At 41.5% G+C, this 17,449-nt stretch overlaps 1 protein-coding gene across 1 annotated transcript; it reads right to left on the bottom strand.

The window, feature by feature from the left end:
* Positions 1 to 799: 799 nt before the first annotated feature.
* On the bottom strand, positions 800 to 16,692 carry rrn3 (RRN3 homolog, RNA polymerase I transcription factor). Its single transcript, XM_008293283.1, has 17 exons — positions 16,341 to 16,692; positions 14,583 to 14,639; positions 14,389 to 14,478; positions 13,541 to 13,670; positions 12,593 to 12,652; positions 12,410 to 12,473; positions 11,094 to 11,163; positions 9,112 to 9,210; positions 7,954 to 8,049; positions 7,553 to 7,676; positions 6,305 to 6,435; positions 5,368 to 5,498; positions 5,082 to 5,269; positions 4,853 to 4,961; positions 4,376 to 4,528; positions 2,925 to 3,009; positions 800 to 1,368 (listed from the first exon to the last, which is right to left on the bottom strand). The coding sequence occupies exons 1-17, from the start codon at positions 16,434 to 16,436 to the stop codon at positions 1,219 to 1,221; spliced, it is 1,833 nt and encodes a 610-aa protein (XP_008291505.1). The 5' UTR covers positions 16,437 to 16,692; the 3' UTR covers positions 800 to 1,218.
* Positions 16,693 to 17,449: the final 757 nt, after the last annotated feature.

The raw sequence follows: 17,449 nt of genomic DNA, 5'->3' as shown, positions 1-17,449 counted from the left end.
GTAAGGTTCTACATCTGGTTTGGCTCCTAACGTCTTTGCTCTGTTGACCACAGAGGACCCGGTGTCCAGTCTGGGGTTGTAAGTGGAGGAAAACTTGCTCTTTCTCTGTTTTAGAGTTAGTTATAGCTGCTTGATTCGACTATGTCTATGGATGAATCTGTCTTATAAACACACACACTATGACACACTTTGGTATATGATATTGTTTAAACTAGAATCACCACCTTGTTGATATGTGCCTCCCCCAACCAGACAAGTTGCAGTTTCCATCCATCTGGTTGTACGTACAACTTCTGCAGCGAGGGCCAATAACATGTTTTGTGACCTTGAAAATCAAATCAGTTCATCGTTGAGTCCAAACTTGAAGAAATTCTCTGCGGCTGTTTCTGAGCTACGGACAGATGGACGGACAGACGACCCACAGATACAAAGCCTCCAGCTGCTGACATCACTGGAATAGAGACATAAAAATGAACCACGTGTTTGGTGTTTGTCTCCTTTCTGCTCACTGGTCACTCTTGTTCTACGTCATGGTCATCTCCAAGGTGATTCACCTACAAAGCATTCTGTGTTTCGCTATGAGAGACATTAGTCAAAGCTCACCATGCAGGGAATTAGAACTGCTGGACTAGAGGAGTAGCGATGGGCCGAGCACGGATTCGTGGACTCTGGAGACCTTTTTGTCCCCCAATCTCCGACATGTTTATGGAAAAGTTGTGTAGTAACTGCGTAGCTTTAGCAAACAGACGTCGATTAACAATATGAAGCTGTGTAAAAACATTTTACTGTCCAACCAATATAACTTCTCAAGGTCAGTTTAATATGAGGACCATTTTCTTCCGTACAGAAACAAAATAAAACAGATGAAAGCTAATGTCTGTCACATTAGTCTTTGTCAAATTGTTTATTTAAAACTTATCAAATCTGTTCAGAACATTTACATAAACCTGCTTATCGTGATTTTTGGGCTTCTTGTGATACTATTGCTGTCCTTCCTGAGTGTTCCTGTATGAATAGCGTCCATGGTTGACGTGCTCTTCACTTGTAAGCACAATGTGGCTCATGAGGGAAGAGTCTCTGTACAAATGTGTGGCTACAAAACCCGTGGCTTTTTCTGCTCGTAACAAAAAAAAAAAAAGGTCCAACCCTCAACGTGCCTGAGGACTTCAGGAACAGCGGGGTCCTTTGAAAACCAACAGGCCAGCTCCCGATGAGGGACTAGAACTGCCTGTGGAGGGAGCTGGGGGGTGAACCTATGCTGCTCGGGCTGCACAGGTTTGAGTCGTAGGAGCTGGGAGTCATTCCCACGATGCCCTCAGTCTGGGGCATCTCCCAACACAAGAAGTCATCCTCATCCTCTCTTGAGCCCTGACAGACACAGAATCAACAACCAGTTAACGCTTTCAGTTGTCACAGATGTTATGTTTGTAGATTTTCCTCGATGTAACTGTTACATGACATGAACACAGGCCACATGAAGTGTTTGGATGGTAAACATTCAGCAAACTTCCATGAGGTTGGTTGTTTACAAAATGTGTGGACTGACTTCATAAAGCTGCTGGAAACAACCTTCAAAGCAACTACAAAAATGACAAAGCCAAATGATCTCAGAGAGAAGATCAAGCATGGTTTGCTTCCTCAAAAACTTCACAAACATCAAAGATCATTTTAGAGATTTAGAGCATTACCAGATACGACCACTGCAAACAGCTCACAGAGAACCATTCAGGAGCTCAAATACCCAGAATGGTTTCAGTTTACATCCATCTCTCCTTCCAACGAGTTATGTCGTTGAATTATGGTCAGAAAAGCGTCTTTGCAGAACAATATGACATCACAGTGAAGCTGAAAGTACTATCTCCAGCGTGGAGGCGTATTAAAGACAGCTAGGAATAAATTAGCAAAGTGGACAGAAAGGCAGCTGCTGTTGGATATGTGAGATATTTCCAGACGAGTCCAAATTTAACCTGCGTTGCATACAGAGACTGGTAAGAAGGTGGGAACATCCCAGTGTAGGATTGTTTGTCTCACAGTGATGTCGTTGAGCTTCTAATATGTGTGGAGTCATAAATTCTGTACATGTGGACAGATTCAGTACTTAGTGGATGTAAGAAATCATCTAAAATAAGATTCAAGTGATAGAGGTACACCAGCTGCATTGTAGAATAACACAAATAATATAATGTTTACATAGAAAGTATTCCATCATCCATGTCATATGACGAGGCCGGTTGATGCTTAGATGGTAGTTGGTTGTCCACTTAAGTGAACTGAAACCCAAAGGTGCTCCTGATGTTAGGAGAGCAAATTGTCCAGTAATAAGATACACATTGTGAAGCTCTTTAAGTACTGCCAAGAGAGAAAATCTTTTTTTAAATCCACATGTCTGCACAGGTCGTTTAATAGCTTATATTGTACGATACCCCCATAAATGGACCGTCTAGGTTTAGTTTCCTGTGTTTTATGTGTATAACTACAGTGACAGTGGTTCTCTGAGCGCTTCCAAATAACTCAACTTCTGTGATCGAGCGTCTACACAGATACACTCAGCATCCGAATACGTTTTGGTACCAGTCAATCTGTCTGCGTTCATCAGGTACCTTTAATCCTTATATCATTGCAAGTTCCTCATGTTACCACAAAGAAAAGGTAGCGCACTGATAGGTACATCAAGAGAAAAAAACTAAAACCCATGTCTGATTCCAGCTTCTCTGAGGTGAGGATGTGTTTGTGTTTCTTACTGCATATTTTATTTGATTAACTGCATGATGTTGGGCTCTGAGAAACTGTGATGACACTTTTCTGACATTTTTATCATGAAAACCTCGCCTACTTAGAGCCATTTCATTTTCTGTCTCTTGCAAATCCCCAAATGAGTTCATCAGCAAATTGCTGGAACACCTTTTACCTTTCTGTCACCTCACCTTATGGCCTGTTTTAGTGGGAAGCAGCTCTGCATCTGCTAGTTCCTCCCAGACCTGGTACAGCGGCTCAATCAGCTCACCAGACCTGGATTTATACACAGACACGGGGAGAAAAGTCTTAGGACTAAAATTCGACTGATACACATTTTCAACCCACCAAACCCTCACTAATCCCGCACGCCAATAAACCTCTGCATACCAAGAGGACCCAACAAAATGACATAATTGAAACGACTCCAGACAAACTGTGAAAAACAATATAGAAGACATGACAGAAATACAGAATTATTTTTCTTCCTGTATTATTGAGGAAGGTGACAGTTTCCTCATCGCTCCACAGACATCTGACATTTTGATGTTTCCTGTTTATGCTGAAGACACATGCTTAATAAGTATAATTTATTCACTATGTATGTTTTCCATTGTGCTTTGTGCCATTATACCTTAATCCATGTACAGTCGTGACTCAATAATCCGACACTAAATGTAAAACCTTCTTTTATGTCGCATAGCAAGGCTGTCGGATTGTCAAGATGGAGGACGAGATACAAGGAGGGCTTGATGCTGGAAGAGTCATTTGTTGTTAATATATATTTTTAATAGTTGTTATTATAACTAGTGCATTGTTAGAACACTACGCATCGCTGGATTCCACGTCTAATTGACCGGCACACCTGTGCACGGGCCCGTCAGTTGACATCAAATGTAAATACGTTCAGACAGCAGGCTGAAGTGACCCAAATCCGATTATTTTTTTCCCTATGTGACCTGTATCTGGTCTTTTCATGATAGTCTGAACAATGCAGATCCAATTAATGATAAATATTTTAATATTCGGCGCAGTCGAGGGGGCACTTCCACTGTGGAGGAGCGCTCCGACGGGAGGGAAGTGGTCGGAACACACAGGCTGTATTTGGCTGCTGATGCTAGTTTAGGATAGCGATCACAGTTCTGTTTCCACCATCGTTGGCGGCAGGGGAGTGGCTGATGTGTTCCACCGTTACCATCCGTGTTTACATCCACAAACACTGAGCACACTCGCTGCGTGTGACGTCGTCGTGTCCTCTTCTGTGCATGCGGGACACTTTTGGGTCGTATGAAGTTCCTACAGCAGATCACATACAAGTCGTATTTAATTGGAAATGTGAACAAACTTGCAAAAAAATCGGACTGAGCATTAAGTCCTTCAGTCTGAACGTAGCCAAGCTGTCGGATTGTTCAATCAGATAATACGCCATTATCCTGATTGGTGACATAAAATGTGATGTCAGAGTCAGAATCCAAGGCTGTCGGTATGTTAAGGCTGTTTTTCTTGGGTTCCGTTCGTTTTTCCTAAAAACCTGTCGGATAGCAAGTTTTTCGGATCGTTAAGGGTCGGATTATCAAGTCACGACTCAGAAGTGTATAACCAGACATCTAACTCTCTGCCTGTTCAGCATCGATCAGCGCACCTCTTGAGCAGGTAGGGGTCGAAGGGGAAGAAGCTGTCCAATGGGTTGGTGTTGGTGGTCACACAGTTTCCTCCGGCAGAGCTGCGGACCACCGGCAGCGCACGCCGGTTGTTCCTCTCTATGATCGTGTAACAAAACACCACTTGATACTTCCTGCAACGAAAACACACAGAGCCTCGCTTTATGTTGCGCTTCATGCTTCCAGTCTGATTAAACATGAACTGAGCTCTACTTTTACTGGCAGTGGAGCAGTTTTACACCATCACACTTTAGTCCTTACACCTGATCAAGCTGGACACAACAGAATATTCAGAAACAAAACATTTTAACTGCACACAGCTGGATGTTGATTTAAAAATGATTTACATTCTGTAAACCGGTGTATAAAATTAAAATTACAGCTGCTCAGTAGAATCTGTACCCAGTGTCAGCATGGTTGACTGAGGGCCATGAAAGCACAGGACTCAGTGTGTTTACCTGGTGATGGCAGCGAACATGTGAGTGACGGAAGGCAGGCAGACTTTGAGAGGGTTCAGCTGACACATCACCACCCGCTCCAGGTTCAGGCTCTGCAGATACTCCAGACCTGACACAAACAGACAACTCATTCAGCTGTAGCTACAAAAAGGAATTTTCCTGCGTGGTGTTATTAGTTGATCTGCTTTGATCATTCAAAGAGGGAGCGGCTCAGAGGTGTGTGTTCTACCTTTCTTCATGTTGGGCTCCAGCATGGCTTTGTGTCTGAAGATGAGCGTGTAGAAGACGGCCTGGCAGGCGGTGTAGAACGGCCCGTGCAGGCTGATGTCACAGCAGACCTGTTTGCCGCTGCTGTCCTGGCTGTCGATGTAGCGGTGGATCAGCGAGAGCAGCAAGTCCAGACAGGCCCGGACAGTTCTGTAGCCAAGAGGGACGTCAGGATGAGATGAATAATCATCAACTGCCTTCTGAGCTTCCTTGGTGTTTACTTGAGCAGAAAGCACACATTAACTCACAGCACAGGAATGAACTTGGCTCGGGCCAGGAAGCTTCCCAGGTATCCAGCGGCAGCCTGGCGGAGGACGGCGGGCTGAGAGGGGTTCTGCAGAATCTTCCACAGGTGATCCAGGAAGGCCTCCGCCAAGGCCTGAGACAGAGAACAGAACATATTGTACAGAACTGACAGGACGCCAGATGCTCCTCTTCTCACGAGGAGCACATAAAAACAAATCAAACAGTAAAGATCTTATCTTCTAAAATAAAAACATGTTCTAAAACATACTGGGAAAGTAGCAGAGAGGGTTTTTATGGAAGCAATTTCCTCTTGATCGTAGGTAAAAGTAATATCCAGCGCAGACTGTGCCAAATGTTTTGCTCCAGAGTGATTCAGAGTTAAAGTTTAACTGTCAGTCACTATTTTAAGCAAGTGAGTCAAAACATTACACAGAAAACAAACAGCATTCTGAGCAGCAGACTGGAGACACAGATATGAAACACGCAAAGAAAACTCTTCATATTCTCTGTGGGACAAATTCAGAAAACAGTTCTAGAGGTTTATATTGAGAAGTGGCTTCTCTTCACCAGGACTCATTGTGCTACGGCATCGTTACGTCACTCTATCATTTACTCAGAAGCTCCCTCAACGAGCTCACATCCTAAAAGAGGCTAAAAGTTAATCAACTAATCAACTTACTTATGAGATTATACAGTCCCCGTGAGCTAAAGTCTACCATTGCGTGTGTTTTCCAATTAAATTAAGTTGTTTATTTACAAATTATCTATTTGAATGAGACTTCTGTCTTTGATCATCACTTCAGTAAGCCGGAGCCTTTTTTTTTCCCCTTTACAACAACATGATGTGGTCAGACCATCCTCCAGCACCGACACAGAGCCAGAGAACGGTCTGTCTGTGTGAGACGAGCCACCAGAACAACAAGAGTGAAGGGTACTGACCAGTCTGAAGCTGCAGAGGTAAAAGAGCGCGTACTGGACGTGACAGGAAGCGTGTGTCGGCAGAATCAGCTTGTCGAAAACACTCAACAAATCCTTGTACAGCTCTTTAGTCACTTCCATGTTAAGAGAGCCTGAAAAAGAAAACAAAGTCGTGAAGAACACCGAGGAGGATGCCACACTTATAACGGCCAATAACGTTCCCTTGACGAGCATGCAAACACATCTACGGTGCTGCTGAACTGCTGATGTCTTCTACTTTTGCATGTTTCTCACACTTTAAAGTAGTTTACATTTATTCAATATTAGACAGAGATTACCCACAAACTACAAAATGCAGTTTTTAAATGATAATATATTAAAAACCTACATCACTCCTGTGAAAAAGTAATCGCCCCCTTAAACCTAACAACAGGTTGCTCCATGCTTGGCAGCAACAACTGCAGTTAAAGGTTTGCGACAGCTTGTGATCAGTCTTTTACATCATCATGGAGGGATTCTGGTCCACTCTGCTCTGTAGAATAGTTTTAATTCGGCCACATTAGATGGCTTTTAATCATGAACTGTCCTTTTAAGGTCTTAACACGGCATCTCAATGGGATTCAAGTTTGGACTTTGACTCGGCCACTTTTAATTTTGTTCTTTTGGAGCCATTAGAGGTGGACCTGCTTGTGTGCTTTGGGTCATTGTCATGCTGCACAACACATTGGAGCTTCAGGTCATGAACCGATGGATGGATATTCTCCATACATAGATATTTAAGTGATGTTTAGATCCAACAAACCGGGCAGTAATCATATGTGGGTGTGGCTGGTGAACTGAACCCAACTGCCAAATGAATGTGGTCATTTAGTAGATCGGCAACCAAGGGGGTAATTACTACTACATAGAGCAAAGTGGGGCTGGACAGCACCGTTCCTTCAATAAGGGTTGGGATTTCCTGGGCTATCTTTGTCTATTTGTTTAATGATCTGAAACACTGAAGTGTGACAAATGTGCAAAAAAAAGAAGATGTCTGTAGGGGGGCAAATACTTTCTCACAGCACTGTAAAGTCACTTGGGACTGGAATAAAATCACCAACCAACGCTTGTAATATTTAAATCACCCCAACCTGTCCAGAGTAACATGTTCTATCCACAACTATATATATTACTGCTGTGACATTCTTTCAGATGTGTTTCACTCACTGATTGGTCCTGTTCTGACAGATGTGAGTTAAAGACAAGTTCTGAGCTGCTTTATTCATTTACCGTTGACGTGGCAGATGTCCTTGATGTACGCCATCAGCACAGCCATGAGAGTGTCCAGCCTCTCAGCCACTGGATGGACCATCAGAGCCGTCTTGGAGTCCTGATGCGCAGACACGTCCTCATCCTGACAAAAACACATTCACACAAATGAGCCGGTCAGAATGGGAAGAAGGAGTGAAGAAACCTGTTTTGCTATTTTTTATTCTGATTCATTCAACCTTCAACGAGTGAGTAACACTGTTGATTCTGGGGTAGAAAACTCTTCTCAGCAGTTCAGCTACTTCAAAATCTTCTTCAACTTAGGGCCAATGTTTCATCTCTATTTCATCTGTGACAACCCTGAATATCATTAGCTACTGTTCCCAAGGCCCTCAACATCTCCCACATCCATCAGCTGTTACCATGTCAAAGAGTCCCTCCTCAGTCTGACCGTCTGCCTTCTGGTCCGGCACTACTTTCTCCTCGGCCTCCTCGATGTCTGTGCGGGATGCGCTCACCTGAAACACAAACATTTACACACAGGCAGAGACACACATCTCACTATCATCCAGTCGTAGCCACACAGCGTCACATGTGAACCAACGCAACTTTAAAATTAAATGCATTCAAATTCTGGTCGGCATGTTTCTGCAACAAACACCTTAAAGCACAGCAACAAGCTCTGTGGACACTAGGTTTTGGTGTCAACAGGCCTGTTTCACACGCTGGACGTGCATCATCAATGTGTTAAATGATGATATTCCTTCATTCAGACGAGGCAGGTTTATGTTAATGTTCCTCAAAGCTTCAGTCACAATTACCCAACACGGTACAAGCACAATATCTGTCATCCTCAGAGACAAGGAGTCACATAATGCACAATAACACACTAATAAACAAAAGGCTAAATCTAAATTCACCATGTAATAAATGGTTTAACTGTAGCTTATAAACTCTGACTCTGTGAGTCACAGCTCACCTGTCTGAGGTGAAAAAAAACAACAATTTGATTCTGATCGATCTTGTCTCCATGTCAGGATCATTTATAGTTGAAACTAATTAACAAGTAACTCTCTCTTCTTTGGAGACACTCACATGGATCCTGCTGCTTTCTGATGCTGCAGGTATTTAACAAAACTCAAAAGAAAGACAAAGAGCTGGAAGCAACCAAGTAAACTTCAGCTCCTGTTGACGTCTTGTTACAACCCGGATTAGATTAATCACTGTCTTGTTAATCAAGTCTCATTAATCTGACTTTCATCACAGTTAAGTTTCATTTTTATGAGTATTTCAGTTTGTAATAGATGTGAACTTGTAGAACAAAGTCAATACGAGAGGTGTCTATTGCTCACTGTGGTGCTTTTGGACCTTTTAGTGCTGAAATGTGTAAAATGTCCTCAAAGAGCTCCGCACAACACACAGTATCGTTGTTAGTGCATGAATATTTCTTAACGTGACTGCATGGAGTCGAAACTAATGCAGAAATGTTTGTTTCAAAGGTAAATATAAAACTGCTCTTCTTGGAGAGCGCCTTAGAGCCATGGTGTTATGGTTTAAGTTGCATTATTTGGACCACTCACATCTAGCTTGAGCAGCTTTCCAATGATCACCTCCAGTACATCTCGTCGGATGGACGGTATGTACATGGTCACTCTCAGCAGGTTGTGGACGTAACACTCCTGTAGAAACAAAGTATGAGCCATTAAAACACAGTGACACTCATGAAAGCTTTAGCAAACCAGGAGTGAGTTTAATGCTTTTGGTTCAGACAGGAATTAAGAAAAATGACTTCAATATGTTAAATTATGTGCATCTCATTTAAACAGCGCCATTTAAGAGAAGACAGCACAAAGTACTTCACAATTACAAACCTAACAAGCAAATGCAGATAACCAGATAAAAAAACTGAGGCAATAAAAACAAACTAACCAAATTAAACAAAACCAAACATAGATAACGTTCTTGTGTCCACAGATCTTAAGTCCAATGGGAACGAGTTCGACAACGTCAAAAGCACAGTCTCCTTTTTTCTTGAGCCCGATAGATGCACAAGTCCTGATCAGATTATTACTAGTATTACACGGCTCCAGTTGCGCTTTAATATATTCATGACAATAAGAGACTCTCGATGTAATCACAAGAATTCTGATCTGAAATCTGTAAACTTCTCGATGACTTGGTCAGAGGCTTTGAACCAGCATTTTTGAACACTTACAAGCAATTTAGGGATGTATTAAAAGAGGTGAAGACACCAAATGCTCACTCAGCAATAAGGAAAATTGCTTCTGAACGCAGCAGCAAGTTGTCCACCGTGGTCTGCTCTAAGCAAGTAAATTCTAGGCAACGTGTAGCCTGAAGCTTTGGGCTCGATAAGGGTGGTGATGTTCAACAATCCTCTGCTAGGTTTCAGTCACAAACAAAAAGCCGAACTTCATCCATCCATCCATCACCTATACACCACTTAATCCTCACTAGGGTCGTGGGGGGCTGGAGTCTATCCCAGCTGACTCAGGGTGAAGGCAGGGGGCTAACCACCGAGCCACCTTACAGCCCAAAAAGCCAAACTCCTCAGACTAAATAATGTTGTTCAGGACCAACATTTCAACATCAAGTCACAAAGAGTTCAGTGAAGTCCCCACATTACATTTATTTATTCACAGCTTGTTGCTGTTTGACAGCAGTGACTTCATGTGTGATGTAGCACAACAATCACAGCTGTCCTATATTAGATCTGACATCCCTGTACGACCTGCAGCATCATAAACATACCTCGTGTCAGCGTGTAATCTCTACCCACACAGCTTATCTGGATAAGGGGAACTGCAGGTTAGTGTAATGTGTCAACACAGTCGGGTTAAAGTGCAAACAGATGAGTCAGACCACATTCGGAGGTGATCACACCCTGATCATATCTTAGCAGGTGTAAAGTAAATTCGTACAGCGAGGCCACATTCTGAAGACTTAGTCGGGTTAGCCCAACAAGCTCCAGGTAGTAGCAGTAACTTCAGCTCGGGAGGTTAAAAAATCTCATGAATCGGACGTAATTATCCGGATCACATGTCAAACCTCTGAACCCCAAAACCCAGCAGGAGATTTAAAGACAAAAAATATCACCAAAATTACACCTTTTATCAGCCAGAAACTGGAAAAACAGGAAGAGACATCAGATTTTTAACTTTCTGACGGCCTTCAAAATCACTTTATTCTATTCGTCATTTAAAAACCTGTAAAAAATAAACTGCTCGTGCAATAATCTGAGCTCCGTGGCACCACCAAGAAACCAGAACATGGGGAAAAAGACTTTTCTGCTGAACTGTGCCAAATTTCCTGCTGTGTCTGGACTGAACAAAGAGAAGACAAGTGTAGAATCTAAGTGTTAGAACATTTATAGCATGTAGAGCCACAGTTATTTGTATTCAGTCGTGGTAACACTTAAAACTGTTCAACATGTTGATCCCAACTTCAAAATGTCCTCACAGAGGTGCAGGATTCTTTTTTGTAGTGAAAAATGAGTCCATAAAAAGCTACAAACATCCATGAGCTGCTGCCAGTTGGCTCTTACCAGTGTTCTGGAGGATTTCTGTATGAAGGGGAAGTTGTCTTGCAAAATGGGCACCAGAAAGCGGCTTGTGCTGAAAAAAAGAAGAGGACCAGTACATACAGAAATTAATGTTTGCTAAAAGCTGGTGAAGCTTATGTTGTCTGTACACAAAGATGAAAGCTGGTTGCTACAAACACGTACATGTGAGAGCAGATGCAACACAAGCAAGGATCTAGTCAGGGGAAAACAATCTGGATAAGTGCCATAGAACAAGTTCAATAGGGCGTTGATGCCAATAGCAGGCTGTGTGGGAGGTGATAGGAATTTTTTATTTATTTTTGTTTGTTTGTTTTCAGTCTGTCAAATGAAGGTCTGCTAAATGAAATTGTAGAATTGTAGAATTGCAGCATCAGAGTCTTTGAGCGTATGTGACATTGTGAGGCAGGGTGTAGACAACGATGGAATCCCGACCACACTGAGTACATGTTGATGTTTTTTGCAGTTTGCATAATTAGTGAGGCAATTGCTGAGCCTTCTAAAAGTATAGCATGACAGGTATATGTGAGCAAGTTACATCTGCTGAGTTTATGGGTCGCTGAGCAAACTCTTTCAAGATGGCGTGCAGACGGTGTAACAACTGAGGTACAGGGCAGCAGAGCGGCAGCAGCCACGACGAACCATCCTGTGAGTCTGAGCTCAGGGCACAGAAACCCTGATTTTCACATACTCTTCAGTTTCAGATTCTCTCACAGCAGAAGTGTAGCAAAAGTCATGCGTGGAAACGACAGCCAATGGTGAAGCCGCTCGACTCGAATGCGTAGACTTTTCAATTACAAATACCTCTGTATGCGTTGACAACTCTTATTACATGTCCGAATTTTAATATAGGTGAGCAGATTTTTTTTTTCACATTTGAAAACCTGATTACAGACAAATTGTGAGACGACTTTTGTAGATCTCGGTTCGCATTGACAACTTCTTTTACACATTGAAACACTGGTAAATGGCCAAGCAGTACAAGTGTTGGTTCTGGGTTGTGGAAGAGCTTCTTTTCTACTGTGTCACTTGTCTAGTTTTGTCCGAGTGCTGAGAGAAAACTTTGGTTGTTTTACAGAACATTTGCCCGAAAGGAAAGTAAAAACCCACGAACCAACCTGGACATATCCTTCAGTCATAGTTTCCATCCGTCCACTAGCTATCGATTTATATCTTTTACAAGTAGATATATTGAAATAGATACAGGAATTGGTTTTACTTGTTTGGGATTTGGAGGGCAAAAACACAAAAATTCAGACAAGACGAGAAAAACCAGCAGAATCACAGAGTTAATGACTTACAAGGGAACATATCTGAAGATCAGCTGCAACGCCTGGTGACAGCGATCGAAGTGTCTGGGGAGATCTTAAATCAGAGAAACAGCACAGAGTTCATTTATTTATATTGAGATACATCCTGATGTGTCAAGCAACCACTTAAAATGGAAAATTAAATTCGAAATACAAATAAAAAAAAACACTTACTTTCATCTTCATCGTCTGAATCAGAGATATCGACTCCTCCTTCCCTGATGATCACTCTCTCTGAAAACATACATACGAGTCAGTTCTCTATGAGTCAAGAGACGAGTGATGACACAACGTGACCTTACCACTGTGACAGCTACAATCAAGACTACAGTTGTGACTCGATAATCCGACACTAAATGTAAAACCTTCTTTTAGGTCGGAGAGCAAGGCTGTCAGATTGTCAAGACGAGGACGAGATATATAATAACTACTGAATAGCACTTTCTGGTCTCTGGATGTTCAGGCCCAATGAATGATGAATATCTGAATATTCGGCACAGTCGGAGGGGGACACTTCCACCCTGGGGGAGCACTCCGATGGGAGGGAAGTGGCCGAAAGGCACAGGCAGTACTTGACTGCTGATGCCGGTTTAGTTCGCGGTCACAGTTCTGTTTCCACCATCAGTGGCGGTGGGGGAGTGGCAGATATGCTCCACCGTTACCATCCATGTTTACTTCCGTAAACACTGAGCACGCTCACTGTGTGTGACGTCGTCGTGTCCTCTTCTGCGCATGCGGGACACTTTTGGGTCGTATGAAGTTCACACAGCAGATCACATACAAGTCGTATTTAATTGGAAATGTGAACGAACTCACAAAACAAAATCTGAATTCACAAAAAAATCTGAATTGAGCATTAAGGCTTGCAGTGTGAACGTAGCCAATCTGTGGGATTGTTCAGTCAGATAATACGCCGTTATCCTGATTGGTGACATAAAATGTCATGTCGGAGTCGGAATCCAAGGCTGTCGGTATGTTAAGGCTGTTTTTAATGGGTTCCGTTCGTTTTTCCTAAAAACCTGTCGGATAGCAAGGTTTTGGATTGTTAAGGGTCGGATTATCGAGTCATGACTGTATTATTTATGAATCATGTCTATTTTACCACCAATCAGGGGAACGTACTGGGAGTGAAGTGGGAAACCACCATCTTGAGGCAGGGACACAGGTAGACGGTCTGAGCCGACACCAGGTTGCCGAGGAAGGCCATGTACTCCTCCACTACTGCCTGGCTGCGTCCCACCCATGGAAGCCTCTGGAAAATAAACATCAGGATATGAGCACAATCAGATTATTTGTTTGTGTATGATCTTTGGCCAGTATTTGTTATTGTGTTGGTGGATTCCCCCCAGTGTGCATCCCACATGGAAACGCAGATAATCCAGGGCTGAAGCGCTAAAAACTAATTTTCTTTGACTATCTTAACTTACTGAATAACATTATTGGGTCTTTCTCTCCTGAGAATTTATATAATTTAACATATCTCTAAACAAAATAACAAATAAGTATGAAAAATTATACAGCATATCATTCTTTTGTCTGTATAATTGATCTGACATCAGGAAACTAGTACAGGACTGTTGATGGCACGTCATCAGCAGCGAGTTTAAACCAGCTGGTCGGCATTTCCATGTTCTCCATGTGCAAAGAAGGTGAAATAGCATTTTTAAAGTGGCCAATAGTTGTCTGTCTCTGTCAGACCTGTGACACTACCTGATAAATCAAGTGTAGTTAATGGAGAGATACATCTTCTTGGAAATCAGCTTAGAAATGGTCTATTCAAAAGTTATCATACAGGGATGTCTGTTTTTTTTATACAGTTTACGACACTGTAAGGCAAATACCTGAAAGCAAAATTGATGTCAGTTGGCTAATGGTTCCACCTCTCACTATCAGTGAAAGTCTGACAGGGAGCTTCATCTACTGTGACAGCTGAATATAAAGATCAAGCGTGTGAGCCATCCTATACTCACCAAGATACTATAAATAAGGTGCTCATGGTCCTTGGTAAGCTGCGTCACACAACTCCGAAATTCTTGCAGCCAGTTGATGATCTGAGCGTCCTGTCAGAGGAGAAAGAACTCACTAAGAAACAAAGATTCTTGACAAGGCGAACCTCTGTAACACAGACGCCATTCACCTCAAACACTCTGACACCGTACTGTACCTTTATCTCAGAATCAGCCAGCTGATGTTTCAGGAGTTCGTAATCACTTGAGTCTCCCTTCAAACAAAAGGAGAAATCGCTCATTAGTTCACAAAGCATTTGGTAAAACTGCTAAACGACTGTAAATGTATTGCTTACGGCTCATAAACCAGACTGTTGACAGCAGAAATCAGGGCATTGTGTTTGTTGTGACAGATGAACAAAGGCTCATTTTCTGGGAAGACGTGGTGGCTGACTTGTCTGAAAATTATTATTTTTATTTGTACAACAAACTAAATCCATGTTCCTCCACAAATTAGTTGCATTTCAATGAGATTTCTCAAATTAAAGCTGACTCACTAAATAGCAAAAATTCCACTTGGCAGAGGCCAGCTAATACTACTCTAAAGCTACTTTCTGCAATTGTTGGAGATACTTATGATGCAGCATGTTACATGAGATGAATTTAAATTAAAAAAGGTTCCCCATCATGCGCTCTCTAAGCACTGTGAAATACTAAAGAACAATAACACAACACCTGAGTTATGTAGATCTAAAACAAAACACACTACATTGGGAGAATCTTTAATCACTGTGATCATAACCACCATTTGCATTAAATGTAAAGTTCAGGAAACTCTGACATTCCTGTTGGACATTAAAACAGACATATCTTTGCATTGACCAAACGCATAGGTTGTTTATTATAAACACTGTTTTCATGAGGAGGTCTGTTGACTTATTTTAATTCACTCAAGTGCTTCAAACAGTTCATGCTCACAGTAACAGCCCTACTGTCGCTGAAAACATATATATATATATCACTTAAGATGACAGCTCCTCTCTGTGTGGTGACTGTATGGATCCTGCTGCTGTGTGACTCTACAGCTGCTTAAATGAATATAATTATAGCACAACACTCTGTCTAAAAGCTAACTTTGAGAGATGTGCGTGAGTTGGTGACGCTGATTTACGGATGCTTTCCTCCCCTATGGTAGTAAACAGAGTATCTTTGGACAACTTAGAAGGTGTTATTCAAGGATTCAAAGTCTTTTTATTGGTCACAAACACAGTTACAGATGATATAACGCGCAGTGAAATGTGTTGTGTACCTGTTCCACACCAAAACAATAATAATAACAATAATAATATTCTGGGCTTTGAGAAACAGTAATCGACATTTTTCAACATTTTTTTTTTAACTTTTTATAAAGCAAAGACCAAATCTATTAATTCAGGAAATAATCAGATCGATCAATAATAAGATTAATCATTATTTTTGCAACCCTTGATTACAGGGAATAATATAATATTGTCTCTGATGGTTAAAATCATTGTATAGACTGTAATTAACATGATTTATGGATAGGTTTAATATAGAAAATAAGGATATACATTTCTTCTGCGATTATTCTACGAGATAAAACCTGTAAAATATCACCTTTAAGCAAGAAATCAAGTCATTTAAATGCATTGATGACGTTTCAGTTACAATGCAGGAGCTAAAATCTGCATTATATGAGTTTTAAAACCCCTTTAAATGGATGTGAGTGGGTAAAGGGGACTGGATTATTGTAGAAGAGAGAGCAGGTATAAAACCAAACAAAAATAAAGATTGCAGACTTCAGTCACGTTTTGGCACAACACCTGTATATATACGCACACAGTTGTACCATTCTAAAGAAGTTGTGAAGTTTTGTCAGCGAGAGTAAACAACTTTTATTCGTCTTTCAGCCTTTCCGTGGAAACCAAACTGACGGACAGGACATTAACACTCACCTGTTTATGTTTCTGTAACGTTTCCGCGACGCTGCCTCCAAACCTGACGGTCTTCACCGGCGTAGTGTTCAGAAAGTCCCGGTCGTCTACCTCCATGTTTCACCGCTCCAAGAAATCTGTACGCGCTGGCTAGCTTGTTTCTGCTAAGCTAACTTGGTTGTTCCTCAACTTTGAGATTCCAGCTGAACGGGAAAGTACGAGCTGTTTACATTATTAGACCGTGAAGCGTCTCTCGATACGAAAGTGTGATGACAGTATTTTTTTCTATATCTATAAAGGTGGGACATGTTATAGAAAATAAACCTCCGGTGAGATTATCAACAGGCTCGCACATGTGAGAGCTCCGGTTTCACACCCGGAAGAGAACCTTGTGTTTACGGAAGTAGATGCGCGGAATGGCTGCGTCGCATTTAAAGTCTTCCCCTGAGCGCCACACACAAACATTATACAAAGGTTTTTATTGTAAAAAAAAAAAAAAAAAAAGAAAGAAAGAAAACACAGGGAGCAGAAAGGACAGTAAACAAATGCCAAAAGTTCTTGGAAATAAACAAACAAAAAAAACGACTATCACAAAAATATTGCCTGAAAATAGACAACTTTAAATGCAACTTTATTTAACTGACAAGAGACAAATGGACTTCAGCATTTGAGGACATATCTAATTGCAATTTTTCTGAGAAATATTGTGATTCGATTTATATATTTGAAACACTTGCTTCATTTCAGTTTGCCCCCACTGACCGTAGTAATAGATTTAAAACATGATTGAGCATTACCACACGAGACACCTTCAAAATAGTTAGAATCATAGGTATTCCAAATTTCTATTTGCATTGTTTTAAGTTGTGTCATCAGTTTGAAATTAATTTAATAAACACAAGCATAAATATAGTAGAAGTAGCAAGTGTTATTGCATTGACTTATGGATATTAAATAAGGGAAATCATGCCTTTTTCTCTGGATTTGGACTGTTTATACACTGAACAATCAGTTAGTAATTCCAAAAACTGGTTGCAGCCTTACAGTACTTGTACGATGCAATAACAGTGTTTTGTCTGAAGTTTTCTGGAAGCAATTTCATACAATTTGACTTCAAAAAGGCAGCAGAT

The sequence above is a fragment of the Stegastes partitus genome, unplaced genomic scaffold (assembly GCF_000690725.1).
Source record: "Stegastes partitus isolate 25-593 unplaced genomic scaffold, Stegastes_partitus-1.0.2 Scaffold869, whole genome shotgun sequence".
NCBI lineage: Eukaryota > Metazoa > Chordata > Actinopteri > Pomacentridae > Stegastes > Stegastes partitus.
This window is presented reverse-complemented; position numbering and strand designations above follow the sequence as displayed.